Source organism: Pristiophorus japonicus, chromosome 1 (genome assembly GCF_044704955.1).
Source record: "Pristiophorus japonicus isolate sPriJap1 chromosome 1, sPriJap1.hap1, whole genome shotgun sequence".
Classification (NCBI taxonomy): domain Eukaryota; kingdom Metazoa; phylum Chordata; class Chondrichthyes; family Pristiophoridae; genus Pristiophorus; species Pristiophorus japonicus.
Window position 1 is genome coordinate 407,905,411 of NC_091977.1, and position 17,618 is coordinate 407,923,028.

The 17,618-nt window shown below is 44.9% G+C and overlaps 1 protein-coding gene across 1 annotated transcript in view; it reads right to left on the reverse strand.

The window, feature by feature from the left end:
• rab2a (RAB2A, member RAS oncogene family) overlaps positions 1-15,617 on the reverse strand; it is a 121,760-nt gene extending 106,143 nt beyond the window's left edge. Inside the window, exon 1 of the mRNA XM_070891943.1 lies at positions 15,482-15,617. Within this exon, the coding sequence (XP_070748044.1) occupies positions 15,482-15,527 (46 nt within the window). The 5' untranslated portion in view covers positions 15,528-15,617. The remainder of the gene's footprint in view (positions 1-15,481) is intronic.
• Positions 15,618-17,618: the final 2,001 nt, after the last annotated feature.

Genomic DNA, 17,618 nt, shown 5'->3' on the forward strand with positions numbered 1-17,618 from the left:
ATCACTAAAAGTAGTGCCACAGGTTAACAAGGCCATTAAAAAAAAAAGCAAACCAGGCACTAGGGTTTATTGCTAGAGGAACAGAATTAAAAAGTAGTGAAGTTATGCCACACTTGGTTAGACCAGTGCGTACAATTTTGGTCGCCATATTATAAAAAGGATAGAGGCACTGGAGAGGTCGCAGAGAAGATTTACAAGGATGATACCAGAAATGCCAAGGTATACCTATAAGGAAACGATGAACAGGCTGGGGCTCTTTTCTCTTGAAAAAAGGCTGAGGGGTGACCCAATTAAAATTATGAAAGGTATTGATAGAGTGGATACTGTTTCCACTTGTGAGGAAGTGCATAACTCGAGGCCATCAACAGTCATCAAGAAATCAAATAGGGAATTCAGAAGAAACTTCTTTACCCAGAGAGTTGTTGAGGCAAATAATATAGATGCATTTAAGGAGAGGCTAGATAAGCATACGAGGGAGAAGGGAATACAGAGTTATGCTGATGGATTCAGATGAGGAAAGACGGGAGGAAGCTCGAGTGGAGCATAAACGCCGGCATGGACTGGTTGGACCGAATGGCCTGTTTCTGTGCCATATATCCTATGTATTTTGTCCTTTCAAATGTAGGATTGAGTGGTGACAATATTTTGAATGTCAGAACACCAGAATTTGATGGCTACACATCTATCACTAGTAGTGGAACAACTTGACATGAATTATGACCCACTAGCAACAGGTTCACACATTAAAGCTAATTAAATTACATTTTTTCCATGCAGCAGCAATATTGCAAACAATTCAGAATAAAAGAACTAGAACTACTTAGAGCTTGAATACTATATTTATAAGGACAGTACTTCCACCAGTTCTGGATCTTCGTTTTAGACAAAAATTAGCTACATTTGGATTTAGATGTGCCAAGTAAAAAAAAACTTACAATGAGCTTTGTACAAACAATGTGATGAGGATTGCACATATGAAACTTTATTTATAAATAGCTCATATTCTATCAGATTTATATGCGTTTTAGAAACTAGATCATTTTCTGTACCATTGAGGGTTGTTTAAGTTAGTAATCAGGCAACAGAATAATAGTTGCCACAAATGAGTTAAGTAGCAATACGGTGTAAGTGTGCACGAGAGAGCAAACTCACCTTCGTAAATGCTCTTTCCTTCCCAGCTCTAGCCCTCCAAAATACTTCAATAGATTGTGACAGAAACAAGTCTCACTCACACTTTACTTAGAGCTTCAGGCGCTACAAAAAATGAATTATTCCAGAAAACGTAATTGTGCCCTCAAAGTGATGAAATAACACGTGGGTCGACTTCATATTGAAAGCACTTCTCCCTTTTCTCCCCTCATCCTCCTCTCCGCCCATCCCCACCTCCTCCAATAGCTATTCAACAGTAAAATGAAGGTGAAATCTCCCCCGTGCTTGAGATAACCTTAAGGATATTCAATTTTAGTGCATGGGTACCTAGACTTTGCCTAGAGGCAATCAGCAGTAGGCATCATCATTCTACACAAAAACTTGTAGATCAATATACATGGGCAACCATAGGTATCAACAAAGAGCTGCCCAAGCCAGGAATGGTCAGCAATAGCCAAGCATACAATGTTTTTCTTCTTTAACATGAACTATTTTTGAACTTGTTCAAATAATTTTATAACTAGAAATATCACTGGAATGTTTCACTATATTTCCCAGAAGCTGCAACTAAAAATTGTTGCTGCAATGCCATATTAATCACATGATGGAATAGTCAAACAATCCAAAGCACTGACTTAAAAAAATCTAGCCTGAAAATAAACAATGCCTTAAATTCTGCCTGAAGAAAATGATTTTAACTATGGAACACAACTCCTTTAAGGAATTCAGTAATTAGAAAAACGAATGGAATCAACTTCACTTGGTCTATTAAACCTGTTCCTTGTCGTCCCTAAAATCTGCTCTCAAGTATGGACTGCTCCCAACCAACTGAAATCAGCTGAAAAAAGGTTATGCAAAATTTCACACTGCCTCCAAAATGTAAATTAAGCAAAACCTCAATATTTATTTAGCCTTAAATGCCACATTATGTATCCTTAATAGGCTGACTTGCTGGAACATTTCCATACCTGCAGCAATTCAAGAGATCATACTGGACGATGGCTTCTATGTGTACTTACCTATACACAAGGTAAACAGTAAAAGGATGCGGTTGAATGTTGAATTTGTGGGGATCTGATTTTCTGAGCGCCATGAGAAAGTGCGCAGCGCTTCCACCATGATGGCACGGTAGAAGATTTCACAGAAATTAGGGCCCAACCTTTCATGGCTCCCGAGAGCAGCCAGCGGAGCAGAAAACACAGGCCCTCCAACAGTGTACCAGCAGCACACAGCTGCAGTAAAAAAAAAGAGTGGTGCTTAGAGGTCATAGTGCCGCTCCTGGTCATTATCATAGGCAGTCCCTCGAAATCGAGGAAGACTTGCTTCCACTCTGAGTTCTCAAGTGACTGTACAGTCCAATACAGGAATTACAGTCTGTCACAGGTGGGACAGAGTCGTTGAAGGAAAGGGTGGGGAGTCCGATTTGTAACACGCTCCTTCTGCTGCCTGCGCTTGTTTTCTGCATGCTCTCGGCAATGAGACTCGAGGAGCCCAGCGCCCTCCTGGATGCTCCTCCCCCATATAGGGCAGTCTTTGGCCAGGGATTCCCAGGTGTCAATGGGGATGTTGCACTTTATCAGGGAGGCTTTGAGGGTGTCCTTGTAATGTTTCCTCTGCCCATCTTTGGCTCGTTTACCATGAAGGAGTTTCGAGTAGAGCGCTTGCTTTGGGAGTCTCGTGTCTGGCATGTGGACAATGTGGCCTGCCCAGCGGAGCTGATCAAGTGTGGTCAGTGCTTAAATGCTGGGGATGTTGGCCTGGTCGAGGATGCTAACGTTGGTGCGTCTGTCCTCCCAGGGGATCTGCAGAGACATCGTTGTGGTATTTTTCCAGTGACTCGAGGTGTCTATTGTACATGGTCCATGTTTCTGAGCCATACAGGAGGACGGGTATTACTACAGCCATGTAGACCATGAGCTTGATGGCAGATTTGAGGGCCTGGTCTTTAATTCTGTAAATCAATACGCCAAAGAGATCATGTTCCAAAACCATGGCCAGGAAATTCACAGGAGCTGCTCCCGCTCCGGCAGCATTACCTTGCCAGCATTTTCCAAATGTCCTGCTACTGCTTCTTTAATAATGCTCCAACATCTTCCCAACCACAGATGTTAGGCTAACTGGTCTAGTTTCCTGCTTTTGTCTGCCTCCCTTTTTAAATAGAGAGGCGGGAGTCGAGAGAGGCAGCGGCCTATAAAAGGCTCAGCAGTCCGGGGAGCGTCGAGAGAGGCATACTTGTGCAGCTCCAGCTGAGAGAAGTCAAAAAAGAAGTAGAAAGAAATCAAAAGGTGACATCACAGCCAACGTGGTAAGTGATTGGCTGGTGATTGGTGAGTAGTTTTTCTTTTTCTTTATTAGTCAGTAACTTTTAACATTGTTGTCGGCAATTTAAGTGTATCTAAGGGTTAAGTCATGGCAGGACAGCTCGGTCACGTGATATGCTCCTCCTGTACCATGTGGGAACTTGGGGACAACACCAGTGTCCCTGACGACTACATGTGCGGGACGTGTGTCCACCTCCGGCTCCTGACGGTCCGCGTTGCGGAGTTGGAGCTGAGGGTGGATTCACTCTGGAGCATCCACGATGCTGAGAATGACGTGAGTATCACGTGTAGCGAGTTGGTCTTACCGCAGGAGAAGGGTCCACAGCCAGCGAGGGAATGGAAGACCAGCAGGAAGAGTAGTGCAAGGAAGGTAGTGCAGGGGTCCCCTGTGGTCATCCCACTGCAAAACAGATACACTGCTTTGAGTGCTGTTGAGGGGGATGACTCATCAGGAGCGGGCAGCAGCAGCCAAGTTCATGGCACCGTGGCTGGCTCTGTTGCACAGGAGGGCAGGAAAAAGAGTGGGCGAGCGATAGTGATAGGGGATTCAATTGTAAGGGGAATAGATAGGCGTTTCTGCGGCCGCAACCGAGACTCCAGGATGGTATGTTGCCTCCCTGGTGCAAGGGTCAAGGATGTCTCGGAGCGGGTGCAGGACATTCTAAAAAGGGAGGGAGAACAGCCAGTTGTCGTGGTGCACGTTGGTACCAATGACATAGGTAAAAAAAGGGATGAAGTCCTACGAAATGAATTTAAGGAGCTAGGAGCTAAATTAAAAAGTAGGACCTCAAAAGTAGTAATCTCGGGATTGCTACCAGTGCCACGTGCTAGTCAGAGTAGGAATCGCAGGATAGCTCAGATGAATACGTGGCTTGAGCAATGGTGCAGCAGGGAGGGATTCAAATTCCTGGGGCATTGGAACCGGTTCTGGGGGAGGTGGGACCAGTACAATCCGGACGGTCTGCACCTGGGCAGAATCGGAACCAATGTCCTCGGGGGAATGTTTGCTAGTGCTGTTGGGGAGGAGTTAAACTAATATGGCAGGGGGATGGGAAACCAATGCAGGGAGATAGAGGGAAACAAAAAGGAGGCAAAAACAAAAGACAGAAAGGAGATGAGGAAAAGTGGAGGGCAGAGAAACCCAAGGCAAAGAACAAAAAGGGCCATTGTACAGCAAAATTCTAAAAGGACAGAGGGTGTTAAAAAAACAAGCCTAAAGGCTTTGTGTCTTAATGCAAGGAGTATCCGCAATAAGGTGGATGAATTAACTGTGCAAATAGATGTTAACAAATATGATGTGATTGAGATTACGGAGACGTGGCTCCAGGATGATCAGGGCTGGGAACTCAATATCCAGGGGTATTCAACATTCAGGAAGGATAGAATAAAAGGAAAAGGAGGTGGGGTAGCATTGCTGGTTAAGGAGGAGATTAAGGCAATAGTTAGGAAGGACATTAGTTTGGATGATGTGGAATCTATATGGGTAGAGCTGCAGAACACCAAAGGGCAAAAAACGTTAGTGGGAGTTGTGTACAGACCTCCAAACAGTAGTAGTGATGTTGGGGAGGGCATCAAACAGGAAATTAGGGGTGCGTGCAATAAAGGTGCAGCAGTTATAATGGGTGACTTTAATATGCACATAGATTGGGCTAACCAAACTGGAAGCAATACGGTGGAGGAGGATTTCCTGGAGTGCATAAGGGATGGTTTTTTAGACCAATATGTCGAGGAACCAACTAGGGGGGAGGCCATCTTAGACTGGGTGTTGTGTAATGAGAGGATTAATTAGCAATCTCGTTGTGCGAGGCCCCTTGGGGAAGAGTGACCATAATATGGTGGAATTCTGCATTGGGATGGAGAATGAAACAGTTAATTCAGAGACCATGGTCCAGAACTTAAAGAAGGCTAACTTTGAAGGTATGAGGCGTGAATTGGCTGGGATGGATTGGCGAATGATACTTAAGGGGTTGACTGTGGATGGGCAATGGCAGACATTTAGAGACCGCATGGATGAACTACAACAATTGTACATTCCTGTCTGGCATAAAAATAAAAAAGGGAAGGTGGCTCAACCGTGGCTATCAAGGGAAATCAGGGATAGTGTTAAAGCCAAGGAAGTGGCATACAAATTGGCCAGAAATAGCAGCGAACCTGGGGACTGGGAGAAATTTAGAACTCAGCAGAGGAGGACAAAGGGTTTGATTAGGGCAGGGAAAATGGAGTATGAGAAGAAGCTTGCAGGGAACATTAAGACGGATTGCAAAAGTTTCTATAGATATGTAAAGAGAAAAAGGTTAGTAAAGACAAACGTAGGTCCCCTGCAGTCAGAATCAGGGGAAGTCATAACAGGGAACAAATAAATGGCGGACCAATTGAACAAGTACTTTGGTTCGGTATTCACGAAGGAGGACACGAACAACCTTCCGGTTATAAAAGGGGTCGGGGGGTCTAGTAAGGAGGAGGAACTGAGGGAAATCCTTATTAGCCGGGAAATTGTGTTGGGGAAATTGATGGGATTGAAGGCCGATAAATCCCCAGGGCCTGATGGACTGCATCCCAGAGTACTTAAGGAGGTGGCCTTGGAAATAGTGGATGCGTTGACAGTCATTTTCCAACATTCCATTGACTCTGGATTAGTTCCTATGGAGTGGAGGGTAGCCAATGTAACCCCACTTTTTAAAAAAGGAGGGAGAGAGAAAACAGGGAATTATAGACCGGTCAGCCTGACATCGGTAGTGGGTAAAATGATGGAATCAATTATTAAGGATGTCATAGCAGTGCATTTGGAAAAAGAGGTGACATGATAGGTCCAAGTCAGCATGGATTTGTAAAAGGGAAATCATGCTTGACAAATCTTCTGGAATTTTTTGAGGATGTTTCCAGTAGAGTGGATAAGGGAGAACCAGTTGATGTGGTATATTTGGACTTTCAGAAGGCGTTCGACAAGGTCCCACACAAGAGATTGATGTGCAAAGTTAGAGCACATGGGATTGGGGGTAGTGTACTGACATGGATTGAGAACTGGTTGTCAGACAGGAAGCAAAGAGTAGGAGTAAATGGGTACTTTTCAGAATGGCAGGCAGTGACTAGTGGGGTACCGCAAGGTTCTGTGCTGGGGCCCCAGCTGTTTACACTGTACATTAATGATTTAGATGAGGGGATTAAATGTAGTATCTCCAAATTTGCGGATGACACTAAGTTGGGTGGCAGTGTGAGCTGCGAGGAGGATGCTGTGAGGCTGCAGAGCGACTTGGATAGGTTAGGTGAGTGGGCAAATGCATGGCAGATGAAGTATAATGTGGATAAATGTGAGGTTATCCACTTTGGTGGTAAAAACAGAGACAGACTATTATCTGAATGGTGACAGATTAGGAAAAGGGGAGGTGCAAAGAGACTTGGGTGTCATGGTACATCAGTCATTGAAGGTTGGCATGCAGGTGCAGCAGGCGGTTAAGAAAGCAAATGGCATGTTGGCCTTCATAGCAAGGGGATTTGAGTACAGGGGCAGGGAGGTGTTGCTACAGTTGTACAGGGCATTGGTGAGGCCACACCTGGAGTATTGTGTACAGTTTTGGTCTCCTAACCTGAGGAAGGACATTCTTGCTATTGAGGGAGTGCAGCGAAGGTTCACCAAACTGATTCCCGGGATGGCGGGACTGACCTATCAAGAAAGACTGGATCAACTGGGCTTGTATTCACTGGAGTTCAGAAGAATGAGAGGGGACCTCATGGAAACATTTAAAATTCTGACAGGGTTAGACAGGTTAGATGCAGGAAGAATGTTCCCAATGTTGGGGAAGTCCAGAACCAGAGGTCGCAGTCTAAGGATAAGGGGTAAGCCATTTAGGACCGAGATGCGGAGGAACTTCTTCACCCAGAGAGTGGTGAACCTGTGGAATTCTCTACCACAGAAAGTTGTTGAGGCCAATTCACTAAATATATTCAAAAAGGAGTTAGATGAGGTCCTTACTATTAGGGGGATCAACGGCTATGGCGAGAAAGCAGGAATGGGGTACTGAAGTTGAATGTTCAGCCATGAACTCATTGAATGGCGGTGCAGGCTAGAAGGGCCGAATGGCCTACTCCTGCACCTATTTTCTATGTTTCTATGTTACATTTGCAGTTTTCCCAATCTGCTGGGACCTCCCCAGAATCCAGGGAATTTTGGTAAATCTTTCCTGTAATGCGATGACCAGAACTGCACGCACTACTTTAGCTGTGGCATAACCAGTGTTCTATACAATTCAAGCATAACCTCCCTGCTCTTGTATTCTATGCCTCGGCTAATAAAGGCAAGTATTCCATATGCCTTCTAAACCACCTTATCTACCCGGCCTGCTACCTTTAGGCATCTATCTGTGCACATGCACTTGAAGGTCCCTTTGTTCCTCTATACTTCTCAATGTGCTACAATTTAATATATATTCCCCTGCCTTGTTGGCCCTTCCCAAATGCATTAACTCACACTTCTCTGGATTGAATTCCATTTGCCACAGTTCTGCCCACATGACCAGTTGAATGATATCTTCCTGCAGTTTTCAGCTTTCTTCTTCATCAGCGCAAGCTGGTGCAGGAGGGCAACGGCAGTGAAGTGACGTCAGCAAGGTCCAGGTCGGTGATTGGAGCGTAGGCAGATGCAGCAGGAGCAGCGAGATCGGGGCTAAGGAGCTATGAGAGGCTGTGGAGGGATGTGATCAGGGCCCAGGGGAGGTGCGAGTTCGGGGCCAGGGGCAGCACAGGCCAGCCCACACTGCGATGTGTGCGCACTAGGTCCATGCAGCAGAGCAGGTCTCCAGTTGTCTTGGGTAATCCTTGCCACTGGACCAAGACCTAGCTCTGTCAAGCCCATGTGGTGGCTGGTGTGCAACGGCCACCACACGTTAAAAAAAATCCACGCACAGGCATCTTCCACCCTTTGAGGATGTAGTTCGGGTCCTTCATTCGAAACACCTGTGAACTCATCCTTTTTTTTTGTCGTGGAAGCAAGTCATCCTCGTTTCGAGGGACTGCCTTTGATGATAATGATCATCAAACACAGTCAATGTTTGTACCATCTGCAAACTTCTTAATCATACCCGCTACATTCAATCATTGATTATATACCACAAAAAGCAAGGGACCCAATACTGAGCCCTACAGAACCACACTGGACACAGCCTTCCAGTCACAAAAACACCCATCAACCATTACCCTTTGGTTTCTGCCTGAGCCAATTTTGGATCCAACTTGCCACTTTGCCTTAGATCCCATGGGCTTTTACTTTCATGACCAGTCTGCCATGTGGGACCTTATCAAAAGCCTTGCCAAAATCCATATACACTAAATCAAATGAACTACCCTTATTGACCCTCCTCAAAAAATTCGATCAAGTGAGTCAAACATGACCTTCCCTGAACAAATCCATGCTGACTGTCCTTGATTAATCCACATCTTTCTAAATGAAGATTTATCCTGTCCCTCAGATTGTTCCCGCCATCGAGGTGAGGCTGACTGGCCTATAATTACTCGGTCTATCCCTTTTTAAACAAAGGTACAATTTTAGCAGTCCTCCAGTACTACACCTGCAGCCAGAGAGGATTGAAAATAATGGTGATAGCCTCTGCTATTTCCTCTTTTGCTTCTCTTAACAGCCTGGGATACATTTCATCTGGGCCTGGAGGTTTATTGCTCAAATCTCTGGAGTAGGACTTGAACCCACAACCTTTTGACTTTGCGGCAAGAGTGCGACCATTGAGCCACAGTGATAATTCTATCAAAACTAATATTTGAAGATTTCTCTCTTTACCTAATATAAACAAGGCTATCCAGGACAGTTGCATACCACCCAATACTAAATTATTGTACTCTGTACATCTCCAGTCTCAGCAGATCTGGCATCAATTCCTAATTTTAACAAGACTGGCTTACAAATTGCTCCAAAATGTCACAAGACCAAACTAACAGAAGGCAGACAATGCAAAGCAGTAAATCTTCACTAGACATTACCTGCCCAGAGTCAGATACTACTTGTTATACACCCAAGGATTTTAATTCTTCAAGCAGCTCAACAGGATTTTCTGGTTGCTGTTGATAATGTGGGCAAGAGGGGTCAGATCTAGCTTCTATTTTTATGCATTCCCAAAAGTTTCAAACCGGGTAGTTTTGAATTAGGCCCTGCTTTGAAGGGGGAAAAAAAACCAACATCCCTGCATCTTTTAGGAGAATTTCCTAGTTAAACCAAAATGTTGCATTTTTATAGCACCTTTCACAACTTCTGGATGTCCCAAAGCATTGTACAGCCAATGAAGTACTTTTGAAATGTAGTTACTGTTGTAATGCTGGGAAATGCCGCAACTAATTTGTGCATAGGAAGGTCCCACAAAGAGCGTTGAGATAATGACCAAATGATCTGTTTTAGTGATGTTGGTTGAGGGAAAAATATATTTGCCAGGACACAGAACTCCCCTGCTCTTTTTCAAAATAGTGCGATGGGATCTTTTATGTCCACCGGAAGGGGCAGACGGGACCTTGGTTTAATCTCTCATCTAAAAGACAGCACCTCCAATAGTACAACACTCCTTCAGTACTGCACTGAAGAGTCAGGCTGGATCATGTGCTCAAGTCTCTGGAATGGGATGGAACCCACGATCTTCTGAATCGGAAGCAAGATTGCTACCCCTGAGCCAAGACTGACAAAAGAAAAAACAGCAAAGACAATCAAATTCTTAAAGCTACAATTTCTAAAGCCAATAACTTTTTTTGAATTTATAGAACAATCAGAAATAATTTGAGAAACTGCCTTTGTGTTGTGTCTGCACTTATCATTCAACAGTGGCAAACATAGCAGATTCAATTACTCCTTTCTTGAGACTATGTCTCGTTGTGAATCACCAAATTAGTTAGATCTTAAGCAAGTACACTGCTCACCCAGATTACTTATTCAAATTTATGTTTCTGCAAATGCAATTTACCAGCAATTTTGCTGCAACAATTTGGCTCATTTGCCTATGCAACAAATACATGTTTTTATTTGTACTATGATTGCAATCATTTTGTTTTTCAGAAAACCATAATTTTTAATTACACATTTAGCTAGTTGGATTAAACAGACAGGAAAATTGCCACATGGTTAAATAGTAGCTAGTTTCTGGTCAAGCTCGTTCATGCCAACATTCAAGGTAGGCTGTTCATATCAGATTGCTGAAAATGTCCATGATTATACTTTATGCTTTTACATGGAGCTCAAATTCCCAAGCTGTAACAGCATAACTGGAACATTTCAGTAGACTAGACCATCAAAAGTAGTTAATACCAAAATAATTTATGAAAATGTAATGGTCAAGCATATGGATCAAACTAGTCTGAAGATTATAAGTACATAGGCATAAATCAAACAGTACACGTTCACCGCTGCTGGCATAATTAAAATAGAGCATAACTGGCAGAATGGAATAGTGTAGACTAATACTCATTGATGTCTTGGAACTTTGATAAATCATCTTTAAGAGTTAAATTTTGTGAGTTTCATCTTCCCTAAAGTCACTTCTCAGATTAGCTAACTCAAGCTGCTTTAACTAATCCATCAAGGTACTTAGAAATAAAATGCTTAATGGCCTGTATTCCCTCTCCTCCATATTAATGTACCAAGAAAGGGGGGAACTTCCCTTAAGTGTTGCCTTGGTACAGCTGTTCCTGCCCCAAAGCTCATACCTAAATTCCTCAATTTCTCTCTCCCACAGACACGTCCACTTTTGTTGGACTGACCCTTCACAGTCCCAATAAACATGCCCAAGAGCTCTCCTAATTGAAATTCTATGATTTGGTGTGCCACTTCCAAATTTTCTTGCCAATAAGGCCTGAATTGGCTTATGGTCTGCTTCCCTTCTTCCCTTCCCCCCCCCCCCCCTCAAAGAACCTAGCTTCAACAGCTGGGGTTAGGGGGCGGAGTTCCAGAATCCCACTATCCTTTGTGTGAAGTAATGCTTTTGGACATCACCCCCTGAATGGCGTAGCTCTAATTAAGGTTACGACCAATGTTCACTGTAATTTTTGGGGGTCCGTGTGGTCCCTTTAACTGGCAGCACAGCCCATGCAAAATACAGCGCATGCACGGTTTTTCTATTTAAAAGCCAGCAAGCCAGCTGCACGGGACCCCTATAGTGCTGCGCAGCTTAAAGGGAACACTGGTTATGCCCCCTTGTTCTGGACTCTCCCACTAGAGGAATTCTCTATCTACCTTATCAAATCCTTTAATCATCTGAAATACCTCAATTAGATCACCCCTTAATCTTCTTTAGTGAAGGGAATACAAACCTAGTCTATGCAACCTCATTTCAACCGCAGTATCATTCTGGTGAACGTGTACTTGTTTCATCCTTACAATATTATTCTATCATATATAATGGGATGATAATGAGGTTTTCTTCCATTTGTTATCTTTTTGCCTTGTAGTCTGTAACCATTAGTACACAGTTCAAAAATAAAGATGCCTATTGGCTGCATTTGCACAAGAAAATATAAATCATACCTGATTAACTGCTTACATGAACAACAGCAAATCAGAGAGCTGTCCTGGTACCACAGGGACTGCTAACCACTTCACAGCAGGACAATACAATACAACTTCAGAAGTAGTGCAAACAAGGTATTAGGTGTCAGACACTGTACTCGCATCAGGTCAAAATATAAAATCTAAAAACACTTGCGTTTCAAGAGGGCCATTGAACTTTGAAGTCCATTGCACATAATCACAAGGATACACAAGTACAACTATGGATGTCACCATAAGATAAGAGTCTAAGGAGCACAATAGGGTCACTGATTTATTGAAGAGGTAAAATAAAAAACTATGCATCATTCACCATGGCAATCACTAATTTGCTGCTTTTTATAAAAAAAATAAACCATTATACAGACACTGAAAAATATAGCTCTCGCATTGAAATGGTTTGGGACCCATTTTACTCCTGCCAAATTTTTCTAGTAAGGTGGCATTTGTGCTGTACATTTGAAATCAAGCCACCGATGTTTACAAAAGGTGATGTACTTTGGTCTTTGACTTAACATAAGAAATAGGAGGAGTAGGCCATTTGGCCCCTCGAGCCTGCTCCGCCATTCAATATCATGGCTGATCTGATCTTGGTTCAGCTCCACTTCCCTGCCCGCTCCCCGTATCGCTCAAAAATCTGTCTATTCTGCCTTAAATATATTCAATGACCCAGCCTCTACAGCTCTCTGGAGCAGAGAATTCCATAGATTTACAACCATCTGAGAAGAAATTTCTCCTCATCTTAGTCTTAGAATAAGGGGCTGCCCATTTAAAACTATGTCCCCTAGTTTCAGTTTCCCCTAGGAGTGGAAACATCCTCTCTGCATCCACCTTTTCGAGCCCCCTCATTATCTTATATGTTTCAATAAGATCACCTCTCATTCTTCTGAACTCCAATGTGTAACCTACCTTCATAAGTCAACCCCCTCATCTCCAGAATCAACCTAGTGAACCTTCTCTGAACAGCCTCCAATGCAAGTATATCCTTCCTTAAATACAGAGACCAAAACTGAACGCAGTACTGCAGGTGTGGCCTCACATATACCCTGTACAGTTGTAGCAGGACTTCTCTGCTTTTATACTCTATCCCTCTTGGAATGAAGGCCAACATTCCATTTGCCTTCCTGATTACTTGCTGTACCTACATACTAACCTTTTGTGTTTCATGTACAAGGACCCCCAGATCTCTGCACTGCAGCACTTTGCAATCTTTTTCCATTTCAATTATAATTTGCTTTTCTATTTCTGCCAAAGTAGATAACCTCACATTTTCCCACATTATACTCCATCTGCCATATTTTTTCCCACTCACTTAACCTCTCTATATCCCTCTGCAGATTTTGAGTCCTCCTCACAATTTGCTTTCCTACCCAATCTTTGTATCAGCAGCAAACTTGGCTACATTACACTCGGTCCCTTCATCCAAGTCATTAATATAGATTGTAAATAGTTGAGGACCCAGCACCGATCACTGTGGCACTCCCCTGGTCACTGTTCGCCAACCATTTATTCCAACACTCTTTTCTGGTAGTTAGCCAATTCTCTATCCATGCTAATATATTACCCCCAACCCAGTGAGCTTTTATCTTGTGTAGTAACCTCATTAATCTGGAAATCCAAACACACCACATCCACAGGTTCCCCCTTATCCACTCTGCTCGTTACATCCTCAAAGAACTCCAGCAAATTTGCCAAACATGATTTCCCTTTCATAAGACCATGCTGACTCTGCTTGATTGAATCATGGTGTTCCAAATGTCCCACTACTGCTTCTTTAATAATGGACTCCAGCATTTTCCCAACCACAGATGTTAGGCTAACTGGTCTGTAGTTTCCTGCTTTTTGTCTGCCTCCTTTTTAAATAGGGGTGTTACATGTGCGGCTTTCCAATCTGCTGGGACCTTCCCAGAATCGAGGGAATTTTGGTAGATTACAACCAATGCATCCACTATCTCTGCAGCCACTTATTTTAAGATCCCAGGATGTCCAGGGGACTTATCCACCTTTAGTCCCATTATTTTACCTAGTACTACTTCATTAGATAGTGATTGTATTAAGTTCCTCCCTCCCTATAGCTCCTTAATTATCCACTATTGGGATGTTTTTAATGTCTTCTACCGTGACAGAGGGTTGTAAATCTGTGAAATTCACTGCCTCAGAGAGCTGTGGAAACCAGGACATTGAATAAATGTAATCGAGACAAGACAGTTTCTTAACAGATAAGGGATTAAGGGGTTATGGGGAACGAGCAGGGAAGCAGACTAGAGTCCATGATCGGATCAGCCATGATCGTATTAAATGGCGGAGCAGGCTCGAGAAGCTGCATGGCCTACTCCTATTTTTTATGTTCTTATGTGAAGACGGATACAAAATATTTGTTCAACGTCTCTGCCATTTCCATGTTCTCCATTAATTCCCCAGTCTCATCCTTCAAGGGACAAACATTTACTTTAGCCACTCATTTCCTTTTAATGTACCTGTAGATCTCTTACTATCTGTTTTTATATTTCATGCTAGTTTACTTTCATAATCTATCTTCCCTCTCAATCATTGTAGTCGATTAGTGTGCGGGGGGCGGGGTTAACACCTGCAACCGGCTTTTATGGGGGGGGGGGGGAGGAGGAGGAGCTTGCCGTTTAACAAACTCTTCCAATCTGTCAGATTATCTTGTGTTTAGTTTTAAATCTTTTTCTTCCTCCCATCGCGATCCCACAATCCACCAAACGGTACCCACAAAGGGCTGTTCTCAGATGCAGGGAAATATTCGTTGAATGCGTTGATAGAAATGTTTGTGCATCAATCAACATATTAAAATTGCATCAATCTCTCCTCCAACATTCAGCTCACGGCAAAAGCACAAGTGGCTCTGACTGTGGTTACAGTTATATGAATGGAAAATTAAACCCTCTCCGGTTTTAATGGTACCCCCGGTATCACCATTCCGGGGACCACACGGTACAGCTTGACCAAGCCTCGTCCACCGAATCGAAAACGAAAAAGAGCGGTCCAGGCCAGCAGCCAGATTGGGGCAACATTCAACTTACAGCCCAGACCGCAGACCAAGGCCTGGGTGAAGTTTGTATTTTTCTTTTTCCAGGAACGACTCGGTTCAGGTTTAACCGGCAGACACGGCGAACGGGATCCGGGCAGCAATCCTTCTCTCCCTCGCCCAGTGCTCAGGTCCCTGGGCCCAGCTCTCACACACAGGCCCCCGCACTTGTGGTCTCCGCACTGGGGAACGGGAGCGGCAACGGGCGCTGAACCAAAGATGGATGGTTCGCCCCGGCCCCTCGCGTCCTGTGAGGCCGCTTCCCCGCACCTGACGCTGGTTCAAGGCGGGCGGGCGGGGGCAGGTGAGCTGGCAGCCGGCTGGGGCTGGAGGCGCAGGCCGAGGCCTGGTGCTAGCTTCGCCTCCCTCTCTCTGCACCGACACGTCCCACGGGGCCAAGAGGCTGTTGTACGGGCCCAAAGCTCGGGGGCTCACCTGTGTCGCCGATGATGATGTACTTGAAGAGGTAAGCGTACGCCATGCTGTGTCCGCGGTAACTGCGCACTCGAGCTACCGCCGCCGCCGCCTCAACAATAACAGCTCCTGCCGACGTCAGCAGCGGAAGTGCCGGGCTCGCAGTGGGCCGCTCACAGCACCCCCTGCGGCACCGCCCCGAATTACCACCTCGTAGTCCTCCCAGTCAGCGCATGCACACGTAGGCACTGGGGAAGGTGGACACAAGAGATACAAACTCAAACACGTGGAGACAGTTACTCATATATACATGGGCATGAACAATGCTGAACACATCCATACACATAGACACATGAGACCTTCCAAATCCTATTTACAATGAAACATTCATTTCTGAACAATACACTCATAACATCCTTCGCTTGCTCCAAGATGACATGCAGGCCGTGATCCTTACCAACGGTTCCATCACAGACCCAATCCACGTCCGAAAGGGGGTCAAACAGGGCTGCGTCATCGCCCTAACCCTCTTCTCAATCTTCCTCGCTGCCATGCTCAACCTCACAGTCAACAAGCTCCCCACTGGAGTGGAACTAAACTACAGAACCAGTGGGAAGCTGTTCAACCTTCACCGTTTCCAGGCCAGGTCCAAAACCAACCCAACCTCTGTCATCGAGCTACTATACGCAGACGACGCCTGCATCTGCGCACATACAGACGCTGAACTCCAGGACATAGTCGACGTATTTACTGAGGCATACAAAAGCATGAGCCTTACGCTAAACATCTGGAGGACAAAGGTCCTCCACCAGCCTGTCCTCGCCGCACAGCACTGCCCCCAGTTATCAAGATCCACGCGCGACCCTGGACAACGTGGACCATTTCCCATACCTCGGGAGCCTCTTATCAACAAGAGCAGATATTGATGACGAGATTCAACACCGCCTCCAGTGTGCCAGTGCAGCCTTCGGCCGCCTGAGGAAAAGAGTGTTCTAAGACCAGGCCTTCAAATCTGCCACCAAGCTCATGGTCTACAGGGCTGTAGTAATACCCGCCCTCCCATATGGCTCAGAGACATGGACCATGTACAGTAGACACCTCAAGTCGCTGGAGAAATAACACCAACGATGTCTCCGCAAGCTCCTGCAAATCCCCTGCGAGGACAGACGCACCAACGTTAGCGTCCTCAACTAGGCCAACATCCCCAGTATTGAAGCACTGACCACACTTGATCAGCTCCGCTGGGCAGGCCACATTGTCCACATGCCAGACACGAGACTCCCAAAGCAAGCGCTCTACTCGAAACTCCTTCATGGCAAACGAGCCAACGATGGGCAGAGGAAACGTTACAAGGATACCGTCAAAACCTCCCTGATAAAGTGCAACATCCCCATCAACACCTGGGAGACCCTGGCCAAAGACCGCCCTAAGTGGAGGAAGTGCATCCGGGACGACGCTGAGCACCTTGAGTGTCATCGCCAAGAGCATGCAGAAATCAAATGCAGGCAGCGGAAGGAGCGTGCGGCAAACCTGTCCTACCCACCCTTTCCCTCAACGACTATCTGTCCCACCTGTGGCAGGGACTGTGGTTCTCGTATTGGACTGTTCAGCCATCTAAGGACTCATTTTAAGAATGGAAGCAAGTCTTCTTCGATGCCGAGAGACTGCCTATGACGATAATTGCGCCCTGGCATCCTGTGATTAGTGCTGCCCCTTGTATTCGCGTCCTCTAAATACAAAGGCCAGCATTCCATTAGCCTTTTTGATTAATTTTTGTATGTGTCCATGACATTTTAATGATTTACAAGCATGGACCCCTAAGTCTCTTTGGACCACCACTACTTCTCACTTTTCACCATTTAGAAAGTACTCTGATCTATCCTATTTAGGTCCAAAGTGGATGACTTCACACTTACCTATTTGCCTAATTTGCCACAGTTTTGCCCATTCACTTAATGCACTGATATCTCTTTATAATTATATGCTTCCATCTGCATTGCTTATAATGCCACCTAGCTTTGTGTCAACAGAAAACTTGGATAAGTGGCTCTCTATCCCATCATCTAAGTCATTAACAAATACAGTGGCCTGAAATTTGCAGTCAACAGTGAAGCAAAGGTGTTCGCACAAGGATCCTTGTGCCGAGAACTTCAAGTTC